At 53.6% G+C, this 14,008-nt stretch overlaps 1 protein-coding gene across 1 annotated transcript in view; it reads right to left on the bottom strand.

Moving 5' to 3' along the window:
- The window catches only part of SMAD6 (SMAD family member 6), a 44,934-nt gene extending 31,610 nt beyond the window's left edge, over positions 1–13,324 (bottom strand). Inside the window, exons 1-3 of the mRNA XM_074917114.1 lie at positions 11,781–13,324; positions 9,363–9,419; positions 7,518–7,595 (exon numbers count right to left, since the gene is read on the bottom strand). Of these exons, the coding sequence (XP_074773215.1) occupies positions 7,518–7,595; positions 9,363–9,419; positions 11,781–12,573 (928 nt within the window). The 5' untranslated portion in view covers positions 12,574–13,324. The remainder of the gene's footprint in view (positions 1–7,517; positions 7,596–9,362; positions 9,420–11,780) is intronic.
- Between the last annotated feature and the right edge of the window lie 684 nt (positions 13,325–14,008).

Raw genomic sequence — 14,008 nt, 5'->3', positions numbered from 1 at the left:
TCCTTCAGAGCTGGGGAGCTGTGTGTACATGCACAAATGCAGAGCTATCATCTGCAAAGCAGCTTTAATCCCTGCATTAGGCACAGGGCCAAATATCAGTAAGACCAACCTTCCACCCCTTGTGCACCAAGCCATCTGTGTCACTCCAGACAGAGGATCCTAAGGCTCTAGCAGCTAGTGTTGCCTTTTTTTTTCCCCCTCCTTCTGGACAGATCTGATCATCCACATTTTTCTAAGTGCTCTCTGCGTTGGAGGGTTAAAGCAGTAGTATCAGCCATGATGACAGTCGAAAAGATGTTCTTGTATGTGAAGCAATGCAAGCAACAGAGATGGTGACGAGGGAGATTTCAGCTCAATTCACAGCTCTGCAACAGCAGACACATCTACCCTGGGAAAACCACTGACTCCCTGGCTCCTCGCCGGGAAAAACACATGGGAAGAAGGGAGTTTACCACCGTTTCATCAGCTCAGATGAAGAACATCACCGGGGCTGTCTCCACTAAAGATGCTCCGCAGGGCAGGCAGGTCCCTGGGACGCAGCAGCCTCAGCTGAGTACAGGATGCTGTGGGAGCTCCTCCCATCCTCCCTGCTCGGCACCATCGATGCACTGCCCTCACAAAGCATTTGTACAGCTAATAATAACCGGACATTTCTCCATCTCCCAGCCCAGAAGACATCTTCCCTCATGGAAGACAGTGTTTTGGAGGCTGGTGATGATGCTCTCTCACTGCACAGGATGCAAAGCCTCGGAGCAACCTTTATTTCCCTCCCTGGAAGACCTTCAGCACAAACCATCTCTTTTCCCATCTCCAGCACATTCCCCAGTGGTCCATCCCCCTTCACGAAATTAATTTCCCTTCCCCATGTTACTAACTGGGCTCAGCTCCGAATTAATTTTGAGAGCAAAAGGCTTGCACTGTGAGCTCGTAACCCATAGGACATTTTTTACAAACAGGTGTCACTTGCTTCAGAAACCCTTCTACAGCTGCACAGCCACTGCCAAAATTTCATCCTCCTTCCAGAGGCCCGTGCGCTGCACAGACTGGGGTCACCAGCACCTCTCTCCTGCTTCTCTGGACAGGACACTGGGCTCAGGTGGCAACACAATGGTGTACTGTCACCAAAGCGTGGTCATCCCCAAGCACTATAAGAGTAAGCTCCTGAAGGCTTCAACACTACAGCTCTTGGGTTTGGTGGCACAACGTGAGGTGCCGTCCAGGGTTTTAATGAAGAAACAGCTGTGTGCAGGGAACGTCTTCCCCAGCCTTGATCTAAGGTGCTCTTTCCTCAATTGGTAAATAAGAGTGTATTTGCTCAGTCTCAATGCTCTGGGCAACATTTTTATGAATAATAACAACCCAAGTGGAGCACTTTCTGCTGGGTTACATTGCTCGTGGATGAAGCACTGACATCAACAGGCTTTGGACACAGTAAGGAGCCCACCTGGCTGCAGGATCAATGACTGCTTCTCTTCCCCTTCTGCTCCAGAGAACAAAAAAATACGTGTGAGCTGCAGGAGCTGCCACCAGAGCCACCCACCATGGCAAACACAAACACAATGCAAAAAACCCTGCAGCCCTCCCATAAATCTACAGGCTCCAGTGGATTTATCATCAACCCAGAAAGACATTTGTTGTAGAAAAGAACAACACACCTGCACCCCTCTGACAGGGACAGACTGAAAGCCTGGGGATGCCATCTCCGAGAGCTTCTCCACCTTCCCTTTCAGGGATTAATTCTGTGATTCACCCTGTAGTTTGCAAAATTGCCTTTGATGTCAACCCCAGGCAGGGCCAGAAGCTGCACATGAACAAACCCAATGCAAAGGCAGGTGGTTGTTCTGAAGTTCCCCAACCATCGGGAAGGATGCTGCTGTGTCGTCACACTCTCTGATGGGGATTCCCACGTTCATGGCCATCCACGGCCACGTGGGGAAAACCTTCACACCGAGCAAAGAATTCCTCTCTGAAGAACACTGGAAAATAGATGCACTTTATTTCCCGTTGGCAAACTAAAACTATGGAGGAAAAATGTTTAATATAAAAACATCTGACAAAGCACCTCCAGGATGTATTTTTTTGCATCAAAGAAGCAGCTCTTGGCAACAGGCTCACTCCTCCGACAAGAAATGTTTTTAGCCAAACCCTGATTGTTATAGACTGCACAGGGTAAGACACGCCAGCAAACTTAAAGTTAAATATGAAAGAAAAAGGAAACCAAAACCATTACTGGCCCAAATAAACATCTGTCTGTGATTAAACTGGATGCAGATATGCTCTGCCTTTTTTTTTTTTTTTTTTTAGAAAAAAAGGATTTATGTTTCTGCAATAGGATGGGGGGAAGAAAGAACGAAAAGGCTCCACAGTGCTGCTGGGTCAGATCGGCATGACCCTTCTTGCAGCCCCCAGCCCTGCCACCCCGATCCAGCGCCCACACCTGGGGCCGTGGTGGGAGCCCAGCACCGAGAGGTGTCGAAGCCAGAGGCAATCATCAGGAAGTTGCAAACCCAATGTTTCACCCCCAGAAGAAACTGCCACCCTATTAATGAGAAAAATATCTTTCTTTTTCCCTCTCTATTAACAGGTAATTTCACAATCTCTCCCCCAATGTGAAAAGGGCAATGTTTGCCCAGTTTCCACACATATCCGCCTTACATATTTAATAGGCTTTTTTTTTCCTACTCCTAACACACAGGATCTTCATAAATTTCCTTGTTAGCATAAATCCTTGCAGTCTGTTATTTCTGGGGGGAGAGGAAGAGAGACGTTCACTTTCTCCATTCAGTGGGTTTTAAAATATGCTTCCTTAAGTTCATCCTAAATATTGCTAGAAGCAGAAAAAAACCTCCAGCTCTAACTTTGGAGTCGTGGCATTGCTTCAGCGGGGCTGAGTCATCAGTTGAGATGGACAGGCCTGCTCCCACCTTCCTCCTCCCTTCAGGGGTACAGGGACCCTGCTCCCCAGATCCAACACCCTCAGTCCCACCATTCCCCTGCAAGCAAATTCACCACCTTCCCAGACCTTGAAAATAATCCAAAATAATTTAAACAAGCTCCAGCCCATTCAGTGTTTCTGATTCTCCTCTCTGTTGATTCACAATTATCCTCCACAAAATTTGGAGGGGGTAACAGAGAATATATCACTGAGCAAAGCTCATTTCTATGTGCAACCTGTCATCTTCTAGACTTCAGCAGAGCTGCTCAGAGCAGGCTTACACGTGCACTTCCACTTTCATCAGGTATGGCTCCCCACAGCTCTGCAGCACAGAGAGGAATTAATCACTCCTCCAGCGAACCACCGACTCACAATTTTTTCTTTCGGATGCACGTTCCCAGCTACAAATGGGTTCACCAGAGCTGAAACTCTTGAAGAGCTTTAAGTACACCGGAGGCAAATTTTCAGAGTCTAAAAAAAAGCAAAACCCAGTATTTTTTGAAAAATCTAAAGCAGCACCTTCCCTGGCCTCCTGTAAAGCCTCTTGCTTCTGGTGCAAACCCCACTGCTGTCCTCACTTCCCTCCTGCCTTTCTTCCATTCCTAGCTCCCCTTTCTCTCCTGGCAGCACTCACTTCTCTTCTCTCTTCTTGTTTGCAACACCGAGCACCAAGCTGCCCTCATTTCTCCATTTCTCCTATTTGAATCCATCCAGCATCCTCGAACGCCAAGCAGTGGCAGAAGGACAGGGTGCAGGATATGGTCCTCCAGCGCGCTGCAGAACTAAAGGGAGGCGGGTTGGACATGAACACTCGTGCTCTGCAAGGAGCCCTTTCCCTCCAGAAAACCCTGCCACACACAGGGCTCGAGCCTCGCGGGCAACATCACTTCACAAAGGCATTTCCATATGAACAATGAAACTTTCCACGCAAACACTGGTATGACTCCCGATTAAGTGAGGAGTAACGAGCAGGCATGTAGGGACACATGAGAAAGGTTCTAGTGATGAGTGGCTCATTTTGAGGGAAAATAGCTATCGTAAGAGCTTGGCACTGCCTGCTGCAGGCATAGCCTTCATTAAGTAACTTCAGTGGAGACACCCAGCCTGTGCAGGACCTCTGCACAGTGGCTGGGGACCAGTGAGCTGCATCCATCACTATCTGTCTGCTCCTACAACTAATTACTCATCCTCATTTATTATGGCTCCAAAAAAAAAAACACCTGATGCCCCAACGTTTTTGCACTCTCCAGACCTGCAGCAGCCACGAGCAATGGTCAAGCCAGCATGGAGACCTATGGGACACTCCCCCAAGCAACACCACCATGCTTTGCCCTCCTACCTGTGCTCAACCCTTCCTCTCCTGCATGGTCCTTAGGACCTCCAGACTTCAATGCCACTGCTAAAAGGACCTCTGGTCACTACTCATAAGAATTTATGGGGCTTTTTTAGCCAGAAAGACCGACCGAGGCAGCGTGCTGTGCAAGCTGAGCGCTGAGGAGCAGGGCTATTTCATGGTCTTTAAGAGAGGGTCCTTCCCTGGGAAGGGGAAGAGAAGATAGCCCTGTGGGATTTAGGGGAAGCCAGGGAATCCCAAAGGCCGTGGCCCACAGCATCTGCTCCAGCATGTCCCCACCGTACTGAACCAGTTCCCGCAGCAGCAGCGCAGCCCTCTACAAGCCTGGCAAGTCTAACGGGTACAGCAGCTTCTTGGCATGTGGTAGAGGAGCCAAGTCTGAGGGGAAAAAAAAAAAAAATACTACAAATGTTCCACCAATTATGAGTCACAGGGCTGAGCTTTTGTTTCTGCCTTGCTGGGTTTTGCCCTTTCCCTGGTATTTCCCCAGCTCTGGCCGGGAGAGCTGCAGGGACGTCAACAGCAGCCAAGGCTCTGCCAGCACCCGGGGACGGGCACAACCCCAGCCAGGGGAACCACCTGAGCTCAAAATACAACTCCCAAACCAGCACAATTTCTTCACCTCTGTTCCCCAGGAGTACATGGCTGCAGAAATAAATCTAATGCTGAAAAGACGGAGACGCTCCTCATCCTCCCGCAAGCCTGAATGTGACACTGTTTGAGCTCAGAAGATGAACACTTCAGGATCAAACACCTCCAAGTGCCTTTTCCCACCAACTCAGATCTTCCTAAGGCATTGTACCTCCCTGAGAAATCAGGAGCATCCCCAACCCGAGGGAAATGCTGTGGCTGGACACTGATTCTTGGACAGTCAGCTTCATTTGATGACTCAAATGCTCTGAACCTCCCAATGAAGAGGATTCTGGAGTATCATCCATCGACCCAGCTCCTGACACAGAAGGTTGCATCTGCACAACTATTCACCACTTGTGCTTCCAGTTAGCATTGACTGTTAGTCCAAATTTTATAGGGAGCCTGCTAGTTCATTGAAGACTTCTTCCTATTTTTAAGAGCAGTATTATAGCCATGAAAATGTCTACTTCAGAAAGAGGGTATGATTTTTTTTAAGTTTATACATATGACACAGATGATCTTTTGACTTCATACTAAAACTTCCTGTTTAGAAGTCCATCAAGTAAACGAATAACAGTAGAAGAATGGTTCTCTTTGTTATCCAAAATTGAATTTTGTGGTTTTAGTAGGAAAAGCCTTTTTGATGATCAAAGCTGAAGCAATAAATAGTAGTGGCTTGATGCTAGATCCAAAACGTACTTATTTTTGGAACGGGAGTTAAGCGCACATTGAGCTCCTTTGGTACACACAAGAAAAGGCGGGGAAGACCACGTGCTTTGTGTATCATTTACACAGCCCTCCATTTCAAGCAGACCTATTTAATAAGTCGAAATGGAGAATAAACAAACTGAAATATGGCAAATAGACTAGAGTCTAAGTGGTCTTTTTTCCTTCTGCTTCCCCGTGATGACAAGTATGGGTTAACTTCAGTGAAGCTCTTATCCTCTTTCAGCAATCATGAGCACTGGGGAAAAATAAATCACACAGCCCCAGACTCTTATTAAAAGTTACACCATTGGAAACTACACAGGGGGAGAGGAGGTATCTGATTTCAGTACAATCTCAGTCACATGTTATCATTATATTGTTCAAGTAAAAGTTAAATTCTCTCTTCTATTCCAGAAAATCCACCAGATGTCCCATAAAGGACTCTGCTGTGAGAGAAGCTAAACCATTACATCCTTAGGAACCCCGGTTTTCAAACTCAGCTGCTATAATTAATGGCAATTATCAAGTTACAATAAAAGCCACGGGCATGGGGAGCTTTACAGACGTGTATCCAGGCCGAGGAATGTTTGTTAGGAATTGTGAGTGCATATTTATTATAGCGCAACCCTGAACGATCCAACTCCTGGCTATCAATTGTTCCCCTGCTATGGACACTTGGCAGCACAACAAAAGCGAGGCGGGCCGGCGCGCCGGATTCGGCACGTGGCAGCACCGCGGCAAAACCCACCGCGGCAGGAGAACCTTAAAGAAGAAGGAGAAGAGAAAATCTCCGGGGGGAAACACACCATCATGCCATGACACTATGGTGCCGTGCTGTTTAAATGCTTTTTAAAGCGCTGAGGAGTGGGGATCAGTTTAAACATCCCAAAGGAGCCACCGGTCTCACCAAACTGGTCACGAACTCTTGCAGGCGGAGAACAAGAAGAGAAAAGCCGTGGCTAACGGACCAGTACGCCGAGGGTCCCCTCCACCACAGCATCCCCCAGAGAAAGCAGCAAACCCCAACCACATGCTCAGCAATCCGGCAGCTTGGCACCCAGGTGCCGCAAAGCCCACCCCAACCGCTGGAGGAGGCACATGGAGCTTCACCGGGATGAAGGTTTGTCTGTCTTCATTTTAGCTCTCAGACCATTAACCAGGTCATTTCTTACAGAGAAAACTAAACCTGGTCCTACAGAAGGTCCCTCTTCCCCTCCATGCAGGCAGCCCCCAGCCTGGGATGGGCCACCAGAGGGGAAGGATGTGAAACAATCACCACAGCTGGAGCCCAAAGCCAAGCAAATGAAAGCCCCAACTCTCTGCCTGCTTGCAGGTAAAACCACCCCGGGCCTTAAAGAGCGCCATTAAATGAATGAAAGGTTGCAGGGGTGGGGCAGAGCAAAAACCAGGACCTAATTAAGCAAAGCTTTGTTCGGGAGCTTCAATGGCATCGTAGCTGGGAGCCCTGCTCATGAAAGCAGGGTTTGCACTTGGGGCCAGGGCCCAACAGGTAACGCAAGCTGGACGGACTCAGCAAGAACCACCACAAAGCAGCGTCATTTGAAACGGCCTCGCTGCTCCTGCCATGAAAATGGTGACGGCGCACAGCCCAGCCCCACACCAGCCCACGACCCCCAGGCTCGGGTGAGGTTTGGGTGGCTTCCACAGGGGCCACATGTGGCCCTGAGGCCACCTCCCAGACATGCCCGCTCGTCCCACATGCTCATTCCAGCATTTTATCACAACACGCGGAGCGTAGACGTCTCTGAACAATCAACTTGGATAGCTGCTCTTCCTTTCAGACCAAGACTATAAACCAAGAGCAGCACCCCAACCCCATCTCCTGCTCTCCTGCCCCAGCCACAAGCTCCCGGGTGCATTGCCAACCTGAGAAGTCTCCAGGCGTGACGTTGGGTGAGTTTGTAGCCTCTGTTTCAGTGTAAGACAATGTGGAATCTGATAGATCTGGAAGAAAAAAAAAAAGGCACTTTTAGTCCTCCTGCGTTTGCAAGTGCTACGTGAGCACCCGTGACTCTTCAGCTTCCCATCACCTCCCCAAGACAAACTCTCTGCTGGGCCAGAAAGCACCGATTAACTTTGTACCTCTACCATGCAAATGCAAAGTCTGAATTGCTTCGACCACAAAAATAACTGCAGTTAAGTTGATCAAACAAGTAGGAACTTGGTGCTTACTGGATAAAGTTACATTAAGCCTCTAAACAACTCAGAGTTACTATACTTAATTATCACCATTAAAATTCTTGAAGCTGTTTATTCTTGCTTCCTTCCTTCCTTCCTCTTTGCTGAAGCGAAGGAAACTTTGTTTTAACAAGTTAAGAGTCTTTGTTATTCTCTCTTGCTTACACCCCTCTAATTAAGTGCTCAACTGTTTGCTCACAGATTAACTATTATTTTTCCAATCAAACAAGCCAGTGAAGCAAATTTCAATCCCTGGCTGTTGTTTTAATAAAGTCACGTGTCACTCACTATCATCTCTCCCTGCAGCACAAGCAGTTTCTAAAGGGAATTAACTTGGAAGGGGGAATACAGGGAGGGACAACTCCTTTTTTTTTGCCTCCACACCTAAAAAACCATGACCAGTGAATTTTGCTTTTCAGGGCGCTGTGGTCACTGCCCCGTGCCAGACAGGCTGCAGCGAGCAGGGAGCCGGTCCCTGCAGCAGGTGTGCATGCACGGTCTGCGTTGCAGGCAGGTCGCAGGCAGCTCCCAGACCTGGCAGGGCAGGGACTCACCTTTGGCACGGGGCAGCTCCCGCCTTCCCGCGGGGCTGGGTGGGACAGGCAGGCAAGCTGTCCCGCTCCTATCGCCCTGGCAAACCCGGCCTGTCTCCTCCCTGTCCCTGCCCCATGGGCTGCGAGAGCGGCTCGCCTCCGTCATCACCCCCGCTGTAAATAAAGAGCCACCGACTACAGGACAAAGGCAGAAATCCCATGCTCCAGACACAGCCACAGCACTGATCCCGGCAAGAAACACAAGAGTGAGGTGGGATTCCTCTCTTCCCTCCCATATTTTTGCTTCCCGTTTACTTGAGCAAGAAGTGGGTGCAGAGGAAGGACAGTCAGGGTGCAGCGATGCCAATTCAAACCACCTCCAAGCCAGCATGCACCACGGAGGACCAGGATCCAAGGCTGCTTTGTGCTGGGCTCTCCAGCGGCCTTCGCTTCATGCCCAGCCTACCCACCCAAGCCGCTTTCACTAGCCTTTTTTTTTTTTTTTTTTTTTTTAAAAAGACTTTTATAATTCATTAGGAAAAGTGAAACACCATTCAGAAATTATACAGTGCCGAGTTTCAAAGAGTTTATGTCTCATTTTAATAAGCAGAGAAAGGGTAATAGCCGGTTCCTCCATGGCGCAGCGCAGCCAGGGCTTTATGGAAATGGCACCCAGGAGCTCCCACTCCCCCTCTGCTCCGTCATCCCACAGATTACACATGCAGACAAAACATGACGTCTGGTAACCTTTCATTACGCCTTCATTAAAAATAGCGCTTCATATTATTTTGGAAAATATGCATGTGTCTACACGGTAATTTGGTATGATAAACTGACATCCATTTACTTCTTAAAACCCGTCAGCTGATGCTTGCTCAGAAATAATGAGCAGCCATAAAATCCTGACTTGTTGGCTTTTGCCTGATGTGCCACGTAGAACCAACACCAGGACTGCACCATGAAAGAGCTGCCGGGAGATCAAAAGAGAGAAAACACGTACCCAGTGGCTTTTGCTCATCATTAGGAGACAGCCGAGAGTAGGGAGGTGGTGGAGACTCTGGAAAAACAGAACTTTATGTTAGTGCTGTGTTCGGTTTATCAATGAAACCCTCGCCCTTTCTCTTTCCTGGTAGGAACTCTTCCAAGGTTACAAACACCCAATGGAAGAAAACCCACTTGGATGCAACTTGAGACCAAGAGTTTTCCAAATCTTTGAAGAAAGGAGGTTCCACCTCGATCTTTCAAAGTGAGTTTTACTACTGAAAATGCTGCGGTTCTCCTCTCCGCCCCTGCCCCACATCCTGGCCTGGGTGCCCGTGACCCAAAGCACATGAGATGGCACACTGCTCCCAAAGAACGATGCTTTAATCTTCTGCACTGAAGACAACCATGGCTCAAACACATACACAGACTTTACAAAAGCTCCCCAAATACTATGTTACAATGATGGAAAAAGGGTGTCAGGTGACAAAAAGACTCTCCTTTCTTGGCAGATGAAGCCTGACACCACAGGCCAGGCTGGCTTCAGCCAACAAGCCACCAAAGTAACTCTGGTCCATTCCAACAAGCATCCCATGATCCCGGGGCAGCACTCAGCCTCTCCTGCCCCACTCCCACTGACCTCAATCCAGCAAAGCTCCCAAACACACACTCAGCTTTAAGCAGTGGCACATCTGCAGTCATGCACTTAAAGTTAAGCAAGTCCTTAAAAGCGTTTTGCTGAATCAGGTCATCTAACTGGCTCTTGCTGTGCTTCTAAGAGTCAAGACCACGCAAAAGGGTGAAGAAGGTCCTTCATCATCTTCCTGCATTGGTTAGAGGGGTTTTTCTTTTGAACGATGGGAACGATTTTCTTCTGGAATTGTAACTTTGCTAAAACCGAGTGTGTCACTGGCTGGGCTCTATCATAGCTCCAGGATTGAGCAGACACCGACTTTGGTGAAGAACTGTCCTGAAAGCTCAATGGCATCACACTGACCCCAGACTACCACAACAAGGATGTCTCCTCAGTTCCCTCTCAAATCCAAAAGCAAGGTGCTCGGCCCAGCAACTGCAGCTCAGCTTGGATTAGTTCATCGAGAACACCCCCAAGCATCCCCGTGCGATGGCTCAGGGATGGCCCGTGGTCATTTACTGCTTCTAAGCAAAGGTTCCTCATCTCCCCCAGCCAAGCAAGCTGCCCTGTGGCAAGACACTCTTTGCACAGGGCGCTCAGAAGTCTCAAAAAAATAATGGTGCCAATGTGGGGATGTAACCTGTGCCACGCACAGCAGGCTGGTCCCAGGCTAGAGCCCGACCTGCTGCCACAGGGGACTTGGGCGAAACCCCGAGATGATTTCGCACCCCTCAGCTAAGTCAGCCCACAGAAAAGCGGGTGACAAACGTGAACACGGACGGTCTCTGCGAGGAGCCATGCAAACAGCTGTAAGAAAGGGCATCAAGGCCTTTCCCCGGCTCCCGCCGCCATCCCCAGCGCCCGGACGGGGCGGGTGGGGCCCTGGCACAACCACCCGCTATCAAAATGATAAGGAGCCACTCGATAAAAGCTCTGCTCTCTCCTACTCCCCGCACAGGGCTTGGAGCCATACAACGCTGGGAAAAAAAACTACCGCTGCAGGAAAGCGAGTTGGAAACTTTGCCCGGTTCTAAAATACACGCACATTTACTCCAAGCGTAGCAAAAGAAGCTGCTTCCAGCCTCTAGTATTCTTCGGGGGAAGCACGCCCAGCATAGAAGTTTCTTTCAAAGAAGTGATGCAAAGCGAGGCAGGATCCCGGATTGCAAAATAATTTTTTTTTTAAAAAAACAAGAAATCAAAGCTCTTGCCAAGAAAGGGACCGTCAGCAGGAGGTTGGTGTCCTCCAGGATCCCTCTGCCCACGGTAAAAATTAAGAAATCCCCGAGAAACGCTTGAGCTCCAGCTCCCCCCCCCCCGCGCCGCTTCCACGCAGGTTCGGCGTTTCCCCGTGGGCAGGGCATCCCCCGCCGCCCCCCCCCCTCCCGGGGCGCCCGGCGGGGCCCTGCGGCTTTAAGCCGGCGGCGGTAATTGCGCGGCTCCCCGGCCGCTCCGATAAACAGCTAGCCAGGCTGGCGCCAGCAGGATGCAAACTGCATATTATCGCCCCTTCTGCACCTAAATAGCAGGGGAACCTCCGCGGGAAGAGGGGGGCGGGGGGAAGGAGACAGAAAAAAAAAAAAAAGAAAAAAGAGAAAGGGTTTTTTAAGCACAACCGGGAACCGCTCTAGGCTGGGAGGGGAGTGGGGGCCCAGCCCCGGGGACCCGGGGCCAGAAACATCCCAGCCGGGCATCCCCACGGGGGTTCAAATAAACCGAGAAAGGGGCCAGAAGCCCCGAACCCCCAACGCGGGACGGGGGGGAAGACCCCGACCACCCCCCCCATCTCTCCCCTCTCCTCACCTGGCCCACAGAGGCGGCTGAAGTGGTAGGGGTTGCAGCAGACGGTGGGTCCGTCGGCGACGCCGAAGCTCTGGCACTCGCAGAGGGGTTTCAGCTCGGCGGGGTGCTGCAGGTCGGGCCAGCGGAAGAGTTTGCCCAGGAGCAGGTGGGGGGGCGCCGCTTGGCCCCCCAGGCGCAGCTCGGTGCGAGCTACCAGCACGCAGCCGCTGGGCATGCCCCCGCGGGACTCCACCGCCTCCAGCAAGCTGTCCAGCGAGCGCTCCTTCAGCCGCTTCAGCAGCGAGTAGGTGACGGCCTTCAGCTCCTGCTCCAGCAGCAGCAGCCGCGACCGCGCCTCCCGGCCCCGCCGCTCCGGGGAGCCGCCGTCGGTCGCGCCGTCGGGGCCGAGGGGGGAGGCGGCGGCGGCGGGCTGGGGGCCGCCCGGCTCCCGCTCCTTGAAGAGGCAGCAGGTCACCGTCCGGCCGTCGCTCTCCTGCCCCCGCCGCGGGCTCATCCCCTCGGCGCCCTCCCGCCGCGGCGGGGCGCGGAGCCGGGCCCCGCGCCGCTCCGCCATGGGGTCCCCGCGGGGTTCCGCCTGGCCGGGCGCCCCGCCGCGCCGCTCCTCCGCCTCCCGCAGCAGGCTGCGCGCTACCGCGCGGATCTCCGCCGAAGGGTTTTTCTCCGGGATCTTGAAGCTACCGGTAGCTCCGAGGTCGTGGCCGCTCCTGGCGCTCCCATCTCCGCCGTCCCTGTCCGGAATGACGCGGCTCCTCCAAAGCCGCCGCACCAGCCCTGAGCGTTTGGACCTGAACATACGACACGCGGGCGGCCGGGGGTCGCGTCGCTCTCCGCCGCCACCCCCCCGCCGCCCCCTCCTCCTCCTCCTCCTCCTCCGCGGGGCTCCTCGCTCCGCCGCCGGCTTTATCTCATCTCAGGCTGCCCGGAGCACCCGGCTCGGCGGTTTCCCCGACGGCCCGCGGCAGGGCCGCACCATGGGGGAAGGCGGCGGGGAGGGAGCGCGGCGCGGGCATAGACGGCGCCGACGCCCGCGGCGGTGCGGGGCCGCTCCCGTGGCGGCGCTGGGGCTCGGGCGCGCCGCGCCGTGCCCTACATCGGCTGCCAACGCGGGGCCAGGCGGGGAGCGGCGGGGGAGCGCGACGGGACCGGGGAGAGCCCGGGGCAGCGCTCGGCTGCGCCCCTCGGCGGCTCCACCGTGGGAGGAAAGAGGGGGGGAATGCCCCGGCGCGGGGGTGCCGCCCGGTGGGGTACTTGGCGCTCGGAGGTATCGATTCCCTTCGGTCGAAAATAGTAGTTTAAAAAAAAAAAAAATCAAAATTTTAAAAATTAATAAAAATTTTAAAAAAATATTAAAAATCTCGAAAAAGCGAAAACCCAACAGCAGAACGCAGAGCGAAGGCCGGTGTCAGCACGTGAGTTGTACGTATCCCAGAGGCGCGGCCGCCGGTCCCGCGGTCGGGGCGCAGCGCGGCTCCGCTCCGCTCCGCTCCGCGCCGGCGGGTCCCCGCGCTCCCCCGCGCGCGCGGCTGCCGGGGCCGCCGCCGCCTCCGCGCTCGCTCCCTGGCTCGCGCCCGCCCGCCCTCGCTGGCTTTTGTGTGGCCGGGGCGCGCGCGCAGGGCCCCTCGCGAGCGGCGGCGCGATTGGCTGCCGCCCATCATGTGCCAGTCTAGACACTTTGGCGGCTCCGCGCGGCACCGGGCGTTGCGCAAACACCGGCTCAAGTTTCCGAACTCTTAAAGGGACACGCGCCCCGCGGACAACGCCCCCCCCCAATCCGACAACAACCGAGCGGGGCGACCCCCCGGCCCTCCCGCCGCTACGGGGACGCGACTCCTCCACCCCCCCGCGCCCCCCGCCCGCCTCCAGCCGGGCTGTAACGGGGGGGACGCGCCCGGGGGAAAGTAGGTCATGGCGGCGCAGGGGTTAAGGCCGCTCCCCCCCCCCCCGCTCCCGCGCCGGAGCCGCCGCGGCGGGACACACCCCCGCGATGTATCAACTTGTCCGCCGTGGCAAAAGTTCAGGCCCGGCGCGCGCCCATTGGCCCGCCGCCGCGTGACGCGCCGCGCCGCCGCCGCTCATTGGTCCGGGTGCGGCGACGGCGCCGCCCCCCCTCTCCCCCTCCCCTCCCCACCCCTCGCCCCAGCGCGGCGTGTCCGTGAATGAAAGACATTCCGCGGGCGCCGCGGGACGCGCCGGGTCCCTGCGCCCGCCGCCGCGGGGGCCCAGGGCGG

Source organism: Athene noctua, chromosome 13 (assembly GCF_965140245.1).
Source record: "Athene noctua chromosome 13, bAthNoc1.hap1.1, whole genome shotgun sequence".
NCBI classification, from domain to species: Eukaryota; Metazoa; Chordata; class Aves; order Strigiformes; family Strigidae; genus Athene; species Athene noctua.
Note: the sequence above shows the minus strand (reverse complement) of the source record. Positions and strands in the feature narration are given on the sequence as shown.